This window comes from Natrix helvetica (assembly GCF_964273705.1).
Source record: "Natrix helvetica genome assembly, chromosome: 1".
In the NCBI taxonomy this organism is placed as follows: domain Eukaryota; kingdom Metazoa; phylum Chordata; class Lepidosauria; order Squamata; family Natricidae; genus Natrix; species Natrix helvetica.
The window spans coordinates 364,026,771-364,046,813 of record NC_138548.1 but is presented as its reverse complement, the minus strand read 5'-3'; the positions used below and the strand labels follow the sequence as shown (position 1 = coordinate 364,046,813).

The following is a 20,043-nucleotide window of genomic DNA, read 5'->3' as shown; positions in this document are numbered from 1 at the left end:
GGAAAAAAATCTCCCCACTTAAAACCAATGGAGAGAAGCCCCCCCCCTTAACCCAAACTTTCTGGGCGGGGGGGGGGGCGACGCCCGAGCACCCCCGCCCTCCTCTGTCCACCCTCGGTCCGGGCCCCCCCGAAGGGCAGGAGCTGCCAGCCCCCCACTCGGGACGGGCCCTCCGCGCCCCTCGCCCACTGGGGGGGGAGGGGAGGGGGCTTCTCTGCACCTGCGGGTCCCGGCAGGGGGAGGCGGGGCCGCCCGCGGAGTAGCTGTCCGGGGGGGCGGGGCGACTTTGGTGGGGGGAAACACCCCCTCTCGTGACGTCACGGGGCGGGGAGGGGAAGTGACGCGCTCGGAGGTTCCCACCCTCTCCCGCCCCCGCTCCTCGTCCCCCCCCCGGCAGGGAAAGACGGAGCGGGAGGCGGAGGACGGAAGAGCCGGGAGAAGCCTCCCCTGCTGCCCCCCCCCCCACAGCCGCCGCCGCTGCCGCGGGAAAGAAGGTGTGTGTGGGGGGTCGCGGCGGGATCCCGAGGGCGGGGCTGCAGTGGGGTGAGGGTCTCGCCCCCCTTCCCCAGAAGGAAGCCAGCCTCTTTTGTTAGCGCTGGGGCGGAGCGGCGGGGACAGCGAGCATGTGCAGAGGGCGCCGGCTCCAAGCTGAGCTGCAGGCGAGGCGCCTCCTGAGCGTGTGCAGAGCGCCCGGGGGGAGGGGAGGCTGGCCGGGGCTGCAGGAGAGCGGCGCCCACGGGCGGGGGGGGACGGGGGTGGGGACGGGGGCGGAGAAGGGGTCCTCTGGGCGTGCACAGAGCGCCGCCCAGCCTTTCCCAGCCAGGGGACGCGGAAGACATCCCGGCCCGGCTCGGGGCAGCTGGGAGCAAACCGCAGAGGAAAATGTGGGGAAGGGGAGACCCTTTTCACCACCACCACCCCGCCAAAATAGATTTGGCGTTTCCCAGGGTCGGTTTTGCGGCCAAGGGGGCGCAGTTGGGACCCCGGATCCTTCGCTCGGCTCCGCTCCCGGAGGGGGGCTGTGGGGGCGCAGGCTCCTTCGATCGGGGGTTTCCGGGGGAGGGAGCCAAGAGCGCCGCCTGCTTCTCCGCTTCCACCAGCCCCCCACCCCCCTGGGCGTGGCTGATGGGGTCGCAGCCCCTGGGGTTCAAAAGCCCAAGGCAGGGGACCCATCCTTCCCGGCCATGGGGCTGATGGGTGAGGGGCGTCTGGCCTTAGCAGCGGAAAATCCTGCTCGGCTGCTGCAAAGCCAATCAGCCAAAAATCCTCTCCCGCTTCCCCCCACCCCCAGCTTAAGCCCTGCACCGGCCACTGTCCGGGCTGGACTAGATGACCTCCTGGGTCCCTTCCAGGTCCTGCGCCCCAGGAGTTTGGGGCTCCTTGGGGCCGTTGCTTGGTAGCTGAGCTGCCTGTCTCTGAATTCCTTTGCAGGGTCGTTCTCGGAAGCCGCAGACACGGTTCGTCCAGGGGGCTTCCCTCTCTGCTCGGCCCCCAGCACCACCCCGCCCCTCCTGGCCCCCAGCGCTGCCATGGCCGCCCCAGCCAACGCCCAGACCACCAGCAAGACCTGGGAGCTCAGCCTGTACGAACTCCACCGCACCCCCCAGGTGAGGGACCGCGGGTGGGGAGAGGACGGGGGGGGGCAAGTGGCAAAGGACTGGCAGGAGAAGGGCAGGGAGGCTTCAAGGCCCCTTCCAGCCATGGGGCCGCTTTCACTGGAGCCCCTCCTCTCCGGATGAGGGAGCCTTGGGGGGGGGGAGCACACAAATTCCCCTCCGTAAAAATTGGGAATGCCTTCAGGGCAGAGAGAGGGCACCGGGAGGCCCCACCCACCCCCCTCCAAACATTGGCATGTGATTGGGGCAGGGGGGCATCTCTCACCCGCGGCTGTTCCCGGCCTGGTCTCTTGATTGGCATGGCAGACACCCAGACACTCAAGCCAGGGAGGGCTTTGGAGGTTGCGACCAGGCCCTTGAGTCACACCCCAGAAGCAACCCATCAAAGACTGGTGTTAACTGGGATCGGTAGGGGTGTCAAACTCAAGAATGCTTAGATCTGGCCCTTCATGGCCGCCCTTAAAGCCATGAGGGAGCAGCCCACGGTGTGCCGGCAAATGTTGCCTCTCAACCTCCGTTTTCGGCTGGGATGGCCTCCTGCAACCCCTCTGCCAGCGAAAACAGAGTTCAGGAGGGCCGCACACGTTTTCTCTGCCCTCTGTTTTCGCTGGCAGAGGGGTGCAGGAGGCTGCCCCAGCTATAAACGGAGCTGAGGAGCCTTTTCTTGCTGGCAGAGGGTTGCAGGAGGCCGTCGCAACTGAAAATGGAGCTCGGGAGCCTTTTTTCGCTGGCAGAGGGTTGCAGGAGGCTGCCCCAGCCATAAATGGAGCTCGGGGGCCTGATTTTTCTGGCAGAGGGTTGCAGATGGTCGCCCCATAAATGGAACTCAAGGCCCGCGGGCTGGATCCGGCCCACAGAATGCTTAGATCTGGCCCCCGGGCCACCCTTGAAGCTGTGAGGGGGCAGCCCGCGGTGTGCCATCAAATGTTGCCTCTCAATCTCCGTTTTTGGCTGGGATGGCCTCCTGCAGCGAAAACAGAGTTCAGGAGGTCCGCCCGCATTTTCTCCGCTTTCTGTTTTCGCTGGCAGAGGGTTGCAGGAAGCTTGGGAGCTGGTTTTCGCTGGCAGAGCACTCTGGCCGCCACAGGCGCCCCAACCCTTGCCGACACCCCTGTCTCTCTGCACAGGAGGCCGTCATGGACGGGACGGAGATTGCAGTGTCACCCCGCAGCCTCCACAGCGAGCTGATGTGCCCCATCTGCCTGGACATGCTGAAGCACACCATGACCACCAAGGAGTGCCTGCACCGCTTCTGCTCCGACTGCATCGTCACTGCCCTGCGCAGTGGGTAGGGAGGGGGCCCGAGGGGTTGGTGGTGCGGCACCTCCAAGGGGGTCCGATGGTGCCACCCCAGCTCCTCCTCCTCCTCCTCCTCCTGCCCCCCCCTGCAGGAACAAGGAGTGCCCCACCTGCCGGAAGAAGCTGGTGTCCAAGCGCTCCCTCCGCCCCGATCCCAACTTCGACGCCCTCATCTCCAAGATCTACCCCAGCCGCGACGAGTACGAAGCTCACCAGGACCGGGTCCTGGCCAAACTCAACCGGCTCCACAACCAGCAAGCCCTGCGCAGCAGCATGGAGGAGGGACTCAAGATGCAGGCCATGAACCGGTAGGGGGAGCTGGGGGACCCTCCCCTCCCTCTCTGGGCTGCCCTCAGCATCTTCTGCAGCCGCCCCCCCCCCCAAACAAAAAAAATTGGGGGAAGCCTCTTTTCATCCGAAGGAAGCAAAGGGGAAGCACTTGGGGGGGGGCTCAATTCCTCGTGCGATTTTTGCCGCTGTGACCGGAAGTCGCTTCTGTTGTTGCCAGAAATATTTTGCGGGGGGGGGGGGCAGTTTGTCACCTGTTATTTGGGATTTGTTTTCTTCAGTGCGAGACCAGCCCTGCTAGAGGGGACACCCCCCCCAGAATCTGCAATGGCAGCACCCCTTGTGTTTTCCCTCCAGGAAGGGGCCTCGGAGGTCCTCTAGACCAACCCCCACTCTACCCAGGAGGCTTTATTCCATCCCAGTTCTCTTCAGGGGCGGCAGGGGGTGAAAGGGGAGACCTGGCGTTACAGTGCCCACTCCCACCCACCCCTTTTTCGGGCTTTGTCCTCCGCCAGGGGGCAGCGTGTCCGGAAGCATCCGCAGGAGTCGGACAACACAACCTTCAGCGGGGCAGAGGACAACTGTGACAGCCGGTCCCACCTCAGCAACGCCTCAGCCCCCAGCCAGCCGGAGGCCGGGCCCAGCTGCAAGCGCTCACGGGCCTCGGACGAGTCGTGCGCCGAGCCCGAGACCTCCCACGAGGGCGGGCAGGGCAGCCCCGAACCCGGGGCTGAGTCCGGCAGCAGCGAGATCGAGCTGGTTTTCCGGCCTCACCCCATCCTGGTGGAGAAGGGGGGCTACTCCCAGACCAGGTGAGCGGACAAGGGGCTCTTCCGTGGGGGGGGCCATTGCGGTTGTGGGGCAGCCTTTCGAACCAGGTAGAGCAGTTTATAGGGGGCTGGAGGTCTTTAAGGGGGTGGGGGCTTCTCCTGGAGCTGGTATGTGTGAACCCCACCTGAGGGGCATCTCCACTCCCCCCTGGCTCTGGCAGGACTGTAGTCCCCCCCCCCTCCGTCCTTTCCTCTTACCGTCTCTCCCTCTCCTCCCGGGCTGGCAGGTACGTCAAGACCACCGCCAACGCCACGGTGGACCACCTGTCCAAATACCTGGCCCTGCGCATCGCCCTGGAGGAGATCCCCGGCCCGGACCCCGAGCCCCCCACCCTGGAGGACGTGAGCGAGAAGCAGTACACCATCTACATCACCACGGCTGGCGGGGCCTTCACGGTGAGGCAGGGGCCGTGGGGGCCGGTGGGAAGAGGTCCCTTTATGGGGGGGGGGCACTTAAGCTTCCCTGCCAGTAGGATCCTCGGATGCTGCCGGTTGGGTTCGTGCAGCTTGTCTCGCTTTCCCGAGTCACCTGTTTCTCCCTGTAGGGAGATGAAGTCCCTTCTTCCTGGGAAGGTTGGGGGTCTGTGGGGGGGGAGGGTTTGGGCCGAGGGGCAGAAGACCCTCTTAAGTGACAGCCCCCCCCTTCCCCCCCGGTCTCCTTCCTTGGCTCAGACGCTGAACGGCTCTGCGACTCTGGAGCTGGTGAATGAGAAATACTGGAAGCTGAGCAAACCCCTGGAGCTCTTCTACGCCCCCACCAAGGAACAGAAGTAGCCGGGGTGGGGGCCCCAACCTGATGGACAGCAACTGGGGGGCGGTAGGTGGGGGGGGCACCCCTCTTGCCTTCAAGGTGCCTCTTCCAAAAGATGCTTCGTTTGGGGGGGGAGCTTCACACGCCCCCCCCCCCGAAGCCCCTCCCAAGGCCAATGGGGGGAAGGGCAGAGAGGCCCTGGCTTTTCGGTTCCCCCCTCCCAGGGAGGCCTGGGGGGGAGGGGGCTCCTGCCCTCCCTGCCCCTCCCTTCCATTGGGGGGGCGGAGGAGAAGGATGGATTGGGGGGGGGCGAAGTTTTTGTTTCCTGCCTTTTTACAGCTGTTTTTGTGGAACTGACGACAATATTTGCTCCTTTGAACCCCTTTCTTTGGCCTGCCTCTTTTTTGTTGGGGGGGGGGAAAGGGTTTCCTGTGTGGGCTGCGAAGCAGGCCAGACTCCAGGGGGGCTGAAGGGGGGGGGGCTGGTCTGCAGGGAGGGGTGGGGTTGGAGATCCAAAGTTTTGAGTTTTGGCCCTGGGCCTCCCATCTCGTCCTTAGCATTATCTCCCGTCCTTACCCTCAGGCTGCCCAGCTGTGGATGATGGGAGCTGCCCTGCCCTGGGAGTCGGGAGGGAGGTTAGCCTTGCCCTCTCTTGGCTCCACCGAGGCCCATCATCCTCAGCCCAGAAGTCATCCCTGCCCAAGGCGTGGGGGACCCCCGTGCTTCAGCTAAGGCGGGAGGGGGCCTTTGGCAGTGCAGCCCCCTTGGGTGAAGAGGGAGGGGCTCCCGGGGGGGGATGTCAGCTGGGCCTTCGTCTTTGGGGTGCCAATCCTCCTTCCAGGCCCTGCCCAGGTGTCCCCCAAGGAGGAGCTGGCAGGAAGTCTCCAGGCCCCGTGTGTCTTCCTTTGGGGGAGGCGGGCAATCCCCTCACTGTCGCCCCAGTCCATGGGATGAACGAGCAGCCTCGGTCCCTGGATGGGAGGCCAACAGGAGATCCAGAGCGGTTGCCTCCCATGGGGGAGGAGCGTTCAGAGAATCTGAGAAACAGCAACCGGATTTCTCCCCCTGCCCCCTCCCCCCAAGGAAAGCTCTGATATCCTCCCTCACCTATGCTGGGGTGGGGGCTGTCAGGTCATCTAGCTCCCCCCCCCTCTAAATGCTGCTTTTGATTCAGATTTAACGGTTGGATTTTCCCATTTTAAACCAGGCTCATGTTGTCACTCTCTCGGAAGCAGCCCAGTCCCGGCCCCTCTTTTTTTGGGGGGGGGCAGAGGGGGGGTGTCTTGCAGCTGAGGGAGCACGGAAGCCCCCCTCCCCCTCCCCTGCCAAGCTCTTCCTGCTTTGAAAAGATTTCATGTGGCTAGACCTTAAGAAGTGAGTTGCGGCAAGGGGGTTTCCTCGCTTCCTCCCTCTTGGGGGGGGGGTATTTCTCACCATGGAGGGAAGGGGAAGCGGAGGTGGCCTCCTCGCTTCCTGTTTTTTCAGGGCTGATGGGGGGGGGCAGCTTTCAGTAGGCTGGGGGGGGTTCCCCCTTGCGTGTGCAGCCCCCCCCACAACACCCTAGTCTTGGAAATGGAAGGGAGAAGGGGGCCACGGGGGGGGGGTGCTGCCCAGAGCTGAATCAGCCACATGGGGAGGGTGGGTGGGTGGGGCAACGGGACCTCCACAGGGGAGGATATTGGGAGGGGCTTCAGCCTTGGCCCTTCCTGTCTCTCTCCCCCCCCCCCCCGGAAGTTCAAGGTCCCTTTTGTCAAACAGCCAAATCCTCTCTCGGACGCCCCACCCCCAGGCAAAGCTAAGCTGCCCCCTTGCACCCATCTCCGCCCCCCCCCGCCCCAAAGGGTCCCCAACACCATCAGGCTGTGCAACTGGGTGGGTGGAAGCCGTCTTTTTATTTCTGGGGCCCTCCCCTGGGGGAGAAGCCAGGGTGCAGGGAAGATGCAGGGGGGGGGGCTGCACCCCGACATCTAACAAGCATGGGGGTGGAGGAGTCTCCGGGTGGGGGGGGCGGATCCTCATCCCATGGCCGGTGCAATAGCCCTGTGGAGGCGCCTCTTGGAGACCCCCCCCCCCCCAGAATAAAGTTGCCCTCGGAAGGAAGGGGAGGGGGCTGCTGAGCTCAAGGGGGGGAGTCCCCTACCGACCTGTGGAGGGGAAAGAAGGAGGGGGTGTCAGAGACTCTTTAAATTGGGGTGGGGGACCCTTCCATCCCCCGACCCCTCAGGAGGCCCACAGGAGCCAAACTTCATTAGGTTTTTGGGGTAGGACGGAGGTCTTTGGCTGGTCTCTGTGGGGTGGGACAGGAAGGGAGACAGGGAGGGGTCTTCAGGCAGGGTGTGCGCACCCCACAGCCCACCCGCCTCCTGACCAAGCAGCTGCTGGGCCTCTCTGTGGCCTTAGAGGCTTCCTGAGCCTGCCGGAAGGGGAAGGAGGATTGGGGGGGCAAGCATGGGTGGGTGGGTGGGGGCTCCCCAGTCTTCCCCCCCCCCCCGGCTGCTGTCAGACTCACCTTCATGGGGGTAATTGTCGCCTTCCAAGGGGTAGTACCCTGCAGGGGAGGGGAGGCAATGGATGGGTCAGGGGTTTGGGTGTCCCTGGTGGGCCCAAGAAGTTTGGGGAGGGGGGTCCCTGGCCCTAAGACACAGCCAGCCCTCCCCCCCACCCAGTCCCACTTTGCTGCTGCTGCTGCACTACAATTCCCATCATCCACATCCCCCCGCGGAGACCACCTCCCAGGGGCCCTCTTTTTCCACCTTGGGGATAGTTCCCCAGCCTCCCCTCCTCCTGTGCCCTCCATGGCTGAAGTCCCCTGCCCTTTGGGTTGGGGGGAGCCCCAGAGAGCCAGGGCCCCCGAAAGGCCCCTCTGCAGCACCCGCAGCCCCTCCCTCCCTCTCCCAGAGGCTTCTTTTGCCCACACCCGACCCCCTGGGTGGGCTCCCCCTCTGCCCCCGGGGGCCTCACCTTGAAGCCTTGACCGCTTCCAGAAGACCAGGCCGACTGCCAGGAAGACCATCCCCACCACCAGCACGGCAACGGAGACCCCAACCTTCACCCCCAGCTCCGAGGGGAAGCCTGGGGCTAAGCAGCGAGGCAGAAAAAAAAAAGGGGGGGGGGCTGTTAATGTTCCCCCTCGGACTCCTTTGCCCAACTCTAAGGCCTCCCCCCTTCCCGCCCCCCCAGGGGGCTTCTGCTGCTGGTTCCCACATTCAAAGGGTTGGGGTTGGGGGGGGAGGAGAGAGGGAGACCCCTCTCCTTGCACATTGTGAAGACCTCAAGATGCAAGGACTTCAGCTCCCAGAATTCCCCAGCTGCCACGCAGACTCAGCGCCCGAGGGAAGTGGCCTTCTCAGTGCCCCAGTGGAGGAGAGTCCCACAGGCTGTTCCCATTTCACCAAGATGGACCTTTCTGCGGTTTCTGAGGGGTGTGTGTGTGTGTGTGTGTGTGTGTAGTTTGGGGGGAGGGGCACTGCCCATTCCCTTGTCCGGAGGCTTTATTGCAAACCCCCGAGAGATGAGAACTCTGCACATGCACAGAGGTCCCCTTGAGGCCCACCTGCTGCTTCCGGGGCAGCTGACAGGAAGACGTGTCCCCCCCCCCCACGAGTTGAAATTCAGCAGGTTCTGACCGGTTCTGGAGAACAGGTAGTGGAAATTTTGAGTAGTTTGGAGAACCAACCAATACCACCTCAGGCTGGCCCCGCCCCATCTCTTCTCTGGCTCCTGAGTCCCAGCTGATTGGGAGGGAATGGGGATTTTACAGTATCCTTCCCCTGCCACGTCCACAGAACCGGTAGTAAAAAAATAATAATTTCACCACTGGTTTCCCCCCCCCCCTCCCACTCACCCCATTCTGCAGTGAGGGGCCCCTCCAGGCTGGAGTGTTTGACGGAGCAAGTGTAGCTGCCCCCCTTCTGGGGGTCAACCGGCAGCATAAGCTGTGCCTGGTAGCTCCAGTCCCCGTTACTGGCGACCCGCAGGGGTTCCAAGCGATCCTTCACGGGCTCCCCGTTCCATAACCAGGTGATGTTGACGTCCGCTGGGTAGAAGCCCCACACCATGCAGGCCAGCATGATGGGCTCCGGAGTGTTCTGGGGGGTAACCGGGGAGATGAGGACCTTCGGTGCAGCTGAGGAAGGAAGATGGACACAGGAGACCAGATTGCACCCCTCCCTCCCTCTGTGCACCCCACTGGTCTCCCCTCTCCAAAGCACCTTCCCGATTTCAAATGCTCATCAACTTCTCTGCCACGGTCTACTACTGTCTTTGTGGGTCAGATTAGAGGACCTCTAAGAACCCCTGCAAGCCAGGATCCTAGGTGGAGAAGCCCTCTCCTTCCGTTGGCCAAGACCTCCACCCCCCCCCCTAATCAGGCACTCCCTCTCCGGGACCCAGCGCCTCCCCCCCCCCCCCGCTCCCCCCCACTCACTCCGCCTGGCCCCGGTCTGCGCCCAGGGCGGCTGGCCCTGCAGCTGGCACTGCTGGTCGGCCTCCTCAGGCAGCTGCAGGGAGGTGTTGGTGAGCCACTTGGCGACGAGCCACCACGTGGAATCCCAGAACGGGAAGGTGCCCAGGCCGCAGGGCAGGAAGCCCTTTTGCTGGAAGTCGAAGCAGGTGAAGGGCATCTTGTTGAAGAAAAGCGTCCAGTTGCGCTGGAGGAGCCGCCCGTCGGCTGAGAGGAAGCAGTCCGTCTCCAGGTGCAGGACGAAGCCACCTGCGGGCGGGGAGGGGAAGGAAGCGGGGATCAGGGCGCGGCTGCCAGCGAAGGCCCCCTGCCCGCCCACTCAACGGCCGCGGGGCCCCGAGGGAGCGGTCTTGGAGGGACGGCGCAGCCTTCTCCCGGGGAATGCCCAGCCGTCCTGGTCGGGGGGGGGGGCGCGCCCGGCGAGAAATCCCAGCGCCCGGAGAGGCGGGGGCGAGCCGCGTCCTTCCGCCACCTTGCCCAAAAAGCGAAGTCGGCCAGCGGGCCCGCCTTCCTCCGGGGGATAGCCCGGTCCGTGCGATCCTCGCCCGCGGAGGATGGGAATCGTGGCCCACCAAGACGCCCGCCAGAGAGAAGCTGGCAGGCAGAGACGCCGCCTCCCGCCTCTCCGTCTCAACCCCGGCGGTTAAAAAAGAAAGCGAAACCGGGGCAGGGAGAGGCTCGTCCGATGAACTCGGTGGCCAGGAAAAGCGCTCTTCGCATGCCCAGAAGACCCCCAAACCCGCACCCCTTGGGACTCCCGCCTCCCAGGTTGAGGGCGCCTCCGCCTCAGTCACCAGATTCCCCCGGGTGTCCCCAGTGCTACCTCGGAACACCTCCGGAGGACTGAATCTCACAGGGCATGGAGGTTTACCTGGCTCCGCGGCGAGCCCACCTGCTGCCCCAGGGGGTCTACCGGCGGGCGCATCGCCCCTTGAGGTGCGGTTGGGCGGAGAGCCCCCCTCGCCCGTGAGCCCCCCTCCCTCCGCTCAGCCCCCTCCCCAGGGCGGTTGCTGCGGAAAGGGACCCGTGGAAAGGCGCCTCGGGGGTCCCGGGGAGGGGGGGGCGGAGGGGCGCAGCCCCCCTCGAGGCGCAGCCTTACCTGCCAGCGGGGCGCTCAGCGCGAGGATCAGCAGCAACCACGGAGGGGGCATCTCGACGGGCCGCGGAGGCGGAAGGTCCGGCAGACTCTCGGGAAGGGCCGCCCGGACGAGACCCCGAGCGAGACTGGCGCGCCCTCCCCCGCCCCTCCCCCGCCCCTCCCCCAGTCCAGCGTCCTCCCGCCGCGGGCGCCCAATGGCGAAGGCGGACGCCGGCGCGTCATCAGTCGCTGGGGAAGCCCGAGTCGTCCGAGCGCCGGAGAGGGAAATAGTCCCGAGACGCTTGAAAGCAGTCCCGACGAATGATGGAATAACAGGCTTGAAAGGGACCTTGGAGGTCTTCTAGTCCAACCCCCCCTCCCCGTTCAAGCAGGAAGCCCTATATCATTCGGGACAAATGGCCTTCCAGTCTCTTCTTCAAAACCTCCAGTGTTGGAGCACCCACAAACTTTCTGGTGGCAAGCTGTTCCACTGGTTAATTGTTCTTACTGCCAGGAAATTTCTCCTGAATTCCAGGTTACTTCTGTCTTTGGTTAGTTTCCAACCATTGTTTCTTGTCCTGCCTTCAGGGACTCTGGAAAATAGGCCGACAGCCCCCCCCCGCCCCCTCTTGTTTGTTGCAGACCCTCAAATATTGGAACGCTGCAGACCTGTCACTCACTCACACACACACACACACACACACACGTCCTTCTTTTCATTGATCCAGGCATGCATACATACTCCTGCAACTGTAGTTTGTGTGTTTTAGACTCAGATTTCAGTTCCTGTCGCGTGGGTGGGGGTGGGGGTGGGGTTGCCCCCCCCCCCGCCTCATGTGACATGACGCGTGAACACTGCAGGATTCTCCCCCCTCCCCCCCCCGTGAACAAGCACCAAGGCTCCTGGCATCGTTCCCCTCCCGCGTCCCCAGTTGGGGGTTATGGGCCTTGTAGTCGCAGGAGGTGGGAGGCGGGAAGCAGTATCCCCTTTCCAACTTCCGTGGCTGACACCTGAGCGGGGCAAGGGAAAGGAGAGGACGGGGCGGGAGTCGTAGGGAAGAAGAACCCAAGCCAAGCGGGGCGGAGGGCAGCCGGCTTCGGACGCTGCAGCTGAGGTCGGCCATGAGGAGTTTCGGGATCCAGAAGGGTCCCTTAAAGCCCCTTCGCGCCCCTGACCCAACCTTCAGCCCTACCTTCCTTCGCAAACCACCATTAAACACACGTAGGCACGTAGGGGCAGAAGAGGTCATCTAGTTCAACCCTTTGGGATTTGGCGATTTGTAAAATTGAAATCCCGCCAAGCAAGCAAGCTCGCCCCTTCTCGGGGGTGGGGGGGCGGCACCGGGGGCCGGGAGAAGCGCTGGAGGAGGAGGCCGGGTGGGGGGGGGGGAATAGAGGCCCTTTTAGGGGCCCATCTGCCCTCCCTGTGAGGAGACGCGCGGGGAGGAGGAGGAGGAGGAAAGCTTCAGGAAGCACCCGGAGCATCGCTGACACCCGAGACCAAGCGAAGCCCTCCACACCTCGGTGGTTTTAATCTCATCCGAAGCGGGGGAGGGGTTGGGTTGATTAGAAGCCAAAGCAAGGACGCCCCTCCCCCCTCCAATCTGGGGCGCTGGAAGGGTTTGGCCCAGGACAACCAGCTCTATCCAAAGACCGAAAAGGCCCCTTTCCCTCCCCCTTCCCCCTCCCCCCTCCGGCTGAGGCCTTCCTCTTTTTCAAACCCACAGCTTCCCCCTCCCCCACCAGATCCCGGCCTGTGGGCCCTCCCCCTCCCCCTCCCGAAGTTTCACTGCCTTTTTTCAGCCTCTGAAGGGCTGGTGCCCATCATCCCCCCCCCCCCACCTCGTCAGGACGCTCCATCATCCCCAGAGCCCATGTGGTAGAGCCCACTTCATTGGTTGAGATGTCAGGGAGTGATGGGCTCCGGACTCCCTTCCCCTGCAATCCAGCCCAGGACCACCGACTCCATGATGCTGTTCCACTTCTCTTCAAAGTAGCAGATGTAATCACTGTTGTTTCTAACTACTACAGCCCCCCCCTCCCCACCCGCAGTCTCCCCGCTTACACCCCCCCCCCCTTCCACACCCAGTGGGGGCAGAGAAGGTCCGTCCTTTGGCCACCTCAAATCTTCCAGGAAATGGCAATGGAGATACACTTAGAGAGAGGCATAAATAAGATGAAAACTGTTTGCGTGTGTATGATGAGAATAAGGATGTTTAATGTTGGCGTGGTATTGTTACTAGAAGATATGAAGAAGAAAAACGGAGAGAGCTCCATAATGTTTAAACGCTCAATATACGATAATACTAAAGTTGGGGAAATCGTGTTAATATGGACGTGAAAGATGTGGCAAAAGAGGAACAATGTTGCACAGAGATGTTTGCAGCCGGACGACACACGTCAGAAGGAAAGATGGGAGGTTTATTTTTGTAACTGAAAAATAATAAAACTCTTTTTTAAAAAAACAGAAAGAACGAACGTCAAGCAAATGAATCCACACACACACACACACACACACACACACACACACACACACGGGAGTCTTTTGCAAGCGCTTGGAAACTTTTAATAACTGAATCAAACTCTTTGCGTATTTAAGCTAGGGGGGGGGGTGTCTAAACCTGTTCCCAAGTTTGCACACCCCTGATTTAACCCCACCGCACAGCTTTTGTAGCCTAGTACATTTTCCCCTCCGCTTTCTCCTTCTATCTACTTTATAAGCCTGGGATGCAGATTTATATTTTGCACCAGAATTTCTATTCTGGCCGTTCTTGGCAAGGAAGATGTGCCCCCCCTCCCCCCCACGGTTTCACTTCTTCATGGCAGCCCTGGGAGGATGGAGGCCGAGAGGGTTTCCTGATTTCCTCCCAGCGAAGCAGGGGGGGTGATGGGAACCAATTTCTGCCACCTTCACCCCCAAAAGCACACCTGAACCCATTTCAGTCCCACCAGTTTCGATTGTTGTTGTTTTTTTGCTGCAGGTGTGTGGTGTCCAGTGGGGGGGGGGAGGGGGGAGAATCAATTTAACCCGAGAGGGGGCAGATCCCACCCTGGTGGCAATGAGGCCCAATGAGGCAGGGAACGGGGTGGGAGGCAGTGTAGTGGCAGAAATGGGGTTCAGTCTGCAATCTGCCTCCATCCTTTGGGGTGATTCAGGTGGGGCCCCTCTTCCCCCTAACCAGGGAAGTCTTCTGTGCTGCTGGTGGCTGGGACTGAGGGCCAGAGGAGGAAACGCCTCCCCCCAAAGTGGCCTTCCCTGCTCAGTTTGGGGAGGGGGGGAACTCCAGGGGGGGTCTTCCCAGCGAGGCTTCCGGGTCATGCTGATCCATGGATGGGGTGGGTGGGTGAGGAGAGGAGGGTCTCCTTGCTGGGGGCACCTTCAGTCTAAAAAAAAAGAAAAGAAGGGTGATTTCTTTCTTTTTTTAATTGAAAAAGTTTTATACAAACACATTTTCCCCTTTTAACCCCCCCACCATACAGTTTAAATCCCATACAGATACTATGCCCCCTCCCCTCCCCCCAACCCCCCCTAAAAAAAGGAAATTCAAATATTATACCAATTATTTTACCCCCTCCCCTCCCCCTGTCTAAAAGTAGATTACTCATACACATATTGTTCCCCCTCTCTTCCCAACAATCACAATATAAATTTCTCTTAGAATAATAATAGCCCATCAATCCCTTCTTCTAAACTAATTTAACATATATAAATCATAATATAAATTTCTCTTAAAATAATATTTCATTAATCCCATCTTCTAGTATATTTATACATATATATTACCCCACCCTCCACCCTAACCCACCCCCACCTCCCACTCAAACCCACCCCCTGACTTCCATTATACACCACTCTAATGAAAAGAAGGGTGATTTCAACTGCAAAAAGTGGGGGCCTGCTTGCTCTGCCCCCCCCCCAGCCAGAAGGACCCTGCTTCCCCCCTCAACTGGCCTCCTCTCACACACACATCTCCTAAAACCTCCCCCCCCCTTTAGCTTTGCTCCTCATTTGGAGAAGCTCTGCCCAAGTGAGCCAAGCCGCAGGTGGAGCAGCGGAGAGGTTCCCAGGCCCTCCCTCCCTCCCTCTCTCCTCCACCTACCGGAGCTCCGGAACCTGAAGGAGAGGGCCAGCAGGACGACCCCCATGATGATGAAGAGCCCTCCCACCGCCACCGCAAGGCCGCAGAGGATGTTCTCCAGGAGCTTGGAGGCCACGGGGTCTTTGGGGACTGCAAGAGAAGTGGGGGGTCAGGGGTCAGGTAGGGAGGGGTCTCTCAGAGCAACCCCAGAGGGGAGGGGAGGGGAGGCGGGAGGCTGTGGCTCACCCCAGTAGGCCATGGTGTCGAACTTGCCCCCCAGGCCTTTAACGGTGCAGCTGTAGATGTCCCCCTCCTGGGGTGTCATCTCCACGTAGGAGAAGACCTGGAAGTCCAGCTCCTGGACTGGGAAGACTGGGGTGGAGGAGACACCCTGCGTCAGCTCCTGGCCGTGGAAGGCCCAGTGGATTCTGGCCACGGGAGGGAAGATGTTTCTCACCGAGCAGACCAGGACGTTGGGCTGGCCCAGCACCAGGGGACGGAGGGTGAAGACTTCCACTTGGGGGATTCCTGCGGGAGACAGACGAGTCAGTTCCCAGGACGGACGCAGGAAAAACCCATATCAAGAAGACCGTGGAGGGGCCCCATCTCTAAAAGGCCTTCTGGCACAACACCCCCCCCCCCCGCTTAACCAGGGAGGGTTGGACTAGATGACCTCTTAATGTCCCTTCCAACTCGGTTATCTATTCACACTTCCTCCCACATGTACCTAGGCCTTAAGGGTGGGCAGCCTGTCCTCTCCCCCAGGTCCCTTCCCTCCCAAGGGGAATCCGGGAGGTTCTCTACCACGGAGGCGCCCCCTCCAACCAGTCCCTCCCCAGAGAGACTAGACCGCCATCAATCTCCCTTTGAGGGGTGTTCATTGTGGGAACGAGGTCGCCATGGTATGTGTGCAGATCAGTTTTCCTGATTGGAACACATATACGGAATTTGGGACTGAAATAAATTGAGTATTGAATACGGGTTGAGCTGGATGCCCACTGGGAGGGCCCCATCTAGAAAGCTGTGTCTGCAAAGTAACAGCTTGCAGAACAATGCATAACGGGGAGTTTCCAGGCTGAGGAAAGTTATCTGCAGCCTAGGGAACACATAGTTCAAGCTGATTAAGATACCCACACCGAAAGCACCGCTTGAGCAAGAGGAAGCAAATATGGTTATGTAACCAATGATAATTCAGAATGCTTTCCCCGAGGAAAAACCGTGCGTTTGTCTTCTTTTCCCCTGAGTGGGCCTGCCTTGATGCGCCCCCCCCCCCCGAGGAGACCCGGGAAATACCGCAGTTCATTGCACCTTGATTGGCAGGGATGATGAATGACACCTTGCGGCTGCCCAATGACCTTTGGCGGTGCAGAGTTGTAGATGAACAAAAGAAATAAAATAAAGGAAGCGGCCATAAATCACCAGGTGTATCCAATCTTGGGCCTTCAACCCCCTGGGTCCCGGCTGGGGAATTCTGGGGGTTGAAGTCCACAGGTCTTCAAGTGGCCCAAGATTGGATACTCCAGCATTAAATAACTCCATCCCACCTGGAAACCGTTTTGGACAGTTCTGGCTGTGAGAGGGAGAATCTGGTAAGGGAGCCTCCAATGAAGGGGTTCCGTTTATCCTCCCACACTTCCTCCCCCTGCCGTGCCCCCCCCCGCCAGCGCCTCACCCGTGGCCTCCGGGAACTGGAGCGGAACGTTCAGGTCCGAAAACTGGGTGAGGAAGGGCAGCACCGCGTCGCAGACTTTCTTCCTGGCCTTGATCTGCGGCTCGGAGAGCTGCGTCTCCGGCTGGAGGTCGGGCAGGCGGGAGCGCCAGCTGGAGCGGGGGAAGTCGTACCAGAAGAGCAGGTCGTCGTCCAGCGTACGAGCCAGGCCGTAAAACGGGGAGTCCTTTTGACAGAAAAAGACCTCCGAAGAGAGGTGCGCGGGCTGCTCTGGAGGGGGCGAGAAGGAGAGGAGGAGGAGGAGGAGGAGGAGGGGCCGGACGGACACGGGCACACACGCACGGGGCAGTCTGGACACAGCGGGTGGAGCGCCACGCGTGGCTGGCGCCAACAAGGGCCTTTCGGGAAGCAGCAACTCCCGTGACCAGGTCACGGGAGACCCCACGCGTGTCTCATTTCGTCCACTGTGGTTCAAAGACACGCGGGGGGGGGAGGCAAAGCCGCCGCGACGGTGCCCCCAAAGCTCCGCCACCCACGGCGCGGATCCTAAACGGGCATCGCTTCGACTGGACTTTTCTGACCGCGGCTGTGGGTTAAGAGAGCCTCTGCGCAGAGTAAAGGGAAGAAAACGGTGGCCGGGGGGCGGGGGGGGGACGAGATTGACCTAACAAACCCCAAATATAAAAGCGGCGTTTGTCTGAGCCAGTCCCGTAGTGCTTATCTTAAAGAGTTCCTTTCTCATTGTATATTTCCTTAACTATCGGCCCGCAAACCCCCTTCCTCTGCCCCATGGGATGCCAGGCGCTGGAGACGGGCAGAGGGGGACAATGCCAGGATGTTGGGGCGTTTGGGGCTCCCAGAAGGGCGCCTTCCTCTGGCTGGCAGGTGTCTCTCCCCCACCCCGCATGGGCCGGGGGCGGTGGCTGCGGTTTGGGGAGTCCCAAAGCCCCTGAAATGGGCGGGGAGGGGGAAAGGCCTGTCTGGGACTGCTCTGGGGACACCCCCCACCGCCCCCAATTGTTCTCTCTTTCCTCGACCTTCCTTCACTCCCTTCTCCTTCCTCAGCTGCTGGGCAGGAGAAAACCTGGGGGGGCTGCAGTGACTGGCTCCGTTCACACAACAGCCTCTCTGAATGTAACCCGCATTCTGGCTGTGCAGGTCGGCCTGAAGCTAAAGGGCCCCTGCTCGCTTCACAGGCGTCAGCAGTTCCCTACCATCACCACCCGGCGGGGTCTTCTCACCAACCCCGGGAGCTTGGGGGTCGTGCGGAGGCAGCTGGACGTCGCCTGGGCTCCGAGGGAAGTCCGGCGAGCGAGCCTTCGGACGGGACCTTCTTGCAGGGAGCTTGGCTGAAGGAGGCGTCCTTTTGAGAGGCTCCTTCGACGCTCCCTGGGCCTCCCTCGATGTTTCCTTGCAAGCGTTTCATGGCCCAAACTAGGCAACACCATCAGGGCTACCCGAAGGAGCCCTGGAGACGTTACCTGGTTTTGGGTGGTGGTCATGAAACGCCTGCAAGGAAACATCCCGGGAGGCCCCGAGACAGGCGAGGACTCAAAAATTCCCCTTTATTGAAACTTCCTTGTCTTAAAGCGAAAATGAAAGCCGGAAGAGTCCCTTCGCCGTTCGGCTGAAGGGGGGGGGGGGGAGAAGGAGGGGCGGGGGCCTCCTCCGAAATCGGAGACCAGCCGCTTCTCCTGTCCGGTAAGCGGAGTTTTAGCCCCCATCCCCCATCCCCCACCCCCACTCAAGGAGGGACTGGGAAGGGAGGCAGCAGCGGGCAAGGTGCAACTGTCCCCGGGGGGGGGGCGCGGTGGCTTCAAGCCCCCCCCCCAAGAGCCTCTCCCTAGGCGAAGGTCGAAGGGAGGGATCTCAGGAGCGCAGCCGAAAGTCCGCCCGGCCGAAGCGCTCCGGGGAGACCGTTCCCACGGCCAGAGAAGCGAGACCGGGCGAGGTCCGGTTGGTGGGTGGCGGGGAGCTTTTTTTGCCCGCTGAAGGAACGGGGCTCCTTTCGTCAGGAAGGAACCCAGGAAACGGCCCGATTCGGGGACCCGGGGCCGAGGGCACGTGTGAACGCGAGTCCTGCTCCGGCCGACGCTACCCAGCCTCCCCCCCCCGCGTCTTTACCTCCAGCGCTGGCCAAGGCCGCCCAGATCAAGGCCAAGGCCGGCAGCGCCCACCGGCGGAGTCCGGGACCCATCTTCTTCCCTCCTGTCCGCCCGCCCAACCGCCTTCTGGGGCCCCGGGAGAAGTCCGACGCCCCGCGCCCGCCGGAGCCGCCTCTGGGACCGCCCGCCCGCCCAATCCGCTTTCCTGGCGCGCCCTCGTCACCGGTTGCCAAGGGGAAGCCCTGCAGTTTCGGCTCCCAAGTGGAGATGGCACCGCTCCACTCCGCCCCGCTGGCTCGGGACTCCGCAAGCCGGGCCGCCGGTGGGGGAGGACGAGGGAAGCGAGACCGCAGCGATGCCAGAGCGACCCGAGGGGCCAATTGGGTGGGCGAGGGGAAGGCAAGGGTGGCTTGGCCCAATCTGGGAGAAAGGTCCCGGTGGGGAAAGTGGACGAAAGGGCCCGGAGGCTGTCCCCGGAGATGGCCCGGCAGCCCCACCTCAGCCTGCCAGGGACGGTCGCCTGACCTGCGGCACAAAGGCAGGGAGGGGGCAGCAAACACCTTCGACAGCCGGACTCCCCCCCCCTCCATCCGCAGGCCAGAAACAAGCCTGGCAAATGTCCACGGGGACAAAGCCGCAGCTGGATAGGAATTAATGGGGAGCTTGGGAAACGTCCTGGTCAAATGTGGGAAGAGCCCAGAGGAAGCGGAGGCCGAGGGGGCGATGCAGCTGCAAAACAACTGGATCCTTGGACATCAGGAAACCATTGAGGGGGGGGGGTTGCCCAGGCAGCAACCGGAGACACTCATGAAGGGCTCTGGCGGGGGGGGGGCACTTGTGGGGAGGAGGCGGGAACCTCGGGCTGGGGTGCTGTGTGTCCCCCCCCCCTGCATCCATGGAGGGGGAGAAGGCTCATTTTCTGGGTGGCTTCCCCCTTTCTTTCTGGATCTGGCCCTTGGGGGAGGGGGCAATTGGAGGGGGCCTCGGCTTTGGCCCCTCCCACAGTTTGTAGCCTTCTGAATCCAGCCCAGGGAGTTCCGAGACGCCCCAGGAAGACGGAGAAGATCCATGGAAACCCCCCCCCTCACCCGGCCATCCTTCAGCCCTCCCCTCCCTTAAAGGAGGCTTCCACATCAGGACTCAATTCATTTCTGACAGCTACACTCTGGTCTGGGGCTGCTGCTGCCCCCTCCCCTTTCTCCAGGCTGCCCAGGCAGGGAAGAGGGTAACCAAGGGTGGTTTCTCTTTTGCATGATTGTTTATTAATACCACCACCCTCATCATCATCAACATCATCATCCTGGCTGCCCTGGACTTGAGTAAGATGGGCGAGCGAAGTGCTGGGCTGGGGGAGCTGTGTCCCCTTCAGGAGGCAGCCCTGAGGAGGGGGTCTCCGCCCGATCAAAGCATCCAAGGGGCGATGGCGGTGGCAAAGTACTACCTAACCCATACCTTGCATCCTGCGGGTAGGCCGGTGAGGAAGCCGGGCTGAATGGCCTGGGCGGTCGAAAGCCCCGTTGAAGGGGGGGGGCGAAGCCGGGCTGAATGGCCTGGGCGGTCGAAAGCCCCGTTGAAGGGGGGGGCGAGGGGGGTTTAATTTTGATATAGAAAATAATTAAAAAGGACTCCCTCCAGTGTGTGTGTGTGTGTGTGTGTGCGTTTTCTCCCCTCCTAGCCCTTCCCCATTTCCCTCTAGGGCTTTTCTTCAAGTGGTGGTGGTGGTGGAACGGAGAGGGAAGGGGGTCTCCCTCTAGGTGACAAACATGGAGGTCTCCCACTTTTTGGTGGGCAGCAGCTGGGGCTCCGAAGGGCTGACCCCCCTGGGTGGGTTGGAGGGCCAAAGCACCCCTCCTTCCCCCGTGAGCC

General features: G+C 61.8%; 3 protein-coding genes across 4 annotated transcripts; 1 reads left to right on the top strand and 2 right to left on the bottom strand.

Moving 5' to 3' along the window:
- Positions 1 to 332: 332 nt before the first annotated feature.
- Positions 333 to 5,163, top strand: RING1 (ring finger protein 1). Its single transcript, XM_081939262.1, has 7 exons — positions 333 to 494; positions 1,432 to 1,607; positions 2,744 to 2,904; positions 3,008 to 3,223; positions 3,719 to 4,015; positions 4,261 to 4,429; positions 4,706 to 5,163. Exons 2-7 carry the CDS (start codon positions 1,530 to 1,532, stop codon positions 4,805 to 4,807), a joined length of 1,023 nt encoding a protein of 340 aa, XP_081795388.1. The 5' UTR covers positions 333 to 494; positions 1,432 to 1,529; the 3' UTR covers positions 4,808 to 5,163.
- Positions 5,164 to 6,706: 1,543 nt separating this feature from the next.
- On the bottom strand, positions 6,707 to 10,492 carry LOC309384187 (class II histocompatibility antigen, M beta 1 chain). Of its 2 annotated transcripts, none has more exons than XM_081937411.1 (6): positions 10,346 to 10,492; positions 9,211 to 9,495; positions 8,629 to 8,910; positions 7,746 to 7,862; positions 7,290 to 7,332; positions 6,707 to 6,928 (listed from the first exon to the last, which is right to left on the bottom strand). In XM_081937411.1, exons 1-6 carry the CDS (start codon positions 10,395 to 10,397, stop codon positions 6,904 to 6,906), a joined length of 804 nt encoding a protein of 267 aa, XP_081793537.1. In that variant the 5' UTR covers positions 10,398 to 10,492; the 3' UTR covers positions 6,707 to 6,903. The 2 variants fall into 2 exon arrangements, with proteins under 2 accessions (XP_081793537.1, XP_081793538.1); XM_081937412.1 differs by having other exon boundaries at positions 7,294 to 7,332.
- Positions 10,493 to 12,534: 2,042 nt separating this feature from the next.
- Positions 12,535 to 18,331, bottom strand: LOC309388816 (HLA class II histocompatibility antigen, DM alpha chain). The gene is made up of 5 exons (XM_081946490.1): positions 18,197 to 18,331; positions 16,076 to 16,342; positions 14,650 to 14,931; positions 14,425 to 14,553; positions 12,535 to 13,708 (listed from the first exon to the last, which is right to left on the bottom strand). The coding sequence occupies exons 1-5, from the start codon at positions 18,267 to 18,269 to the stop codon at positions 13,704 to 13,706; spliced, it is 756 nt and encodes a 251-aa protein (XP_081802616.1). The 5' UTR covers positions 18,270 to 18,331; the 3' UTR covers positions 12,535 to 13,703.
- Positions 18,332 to 20,043: the final 1,712 nt, after the last annotated feature.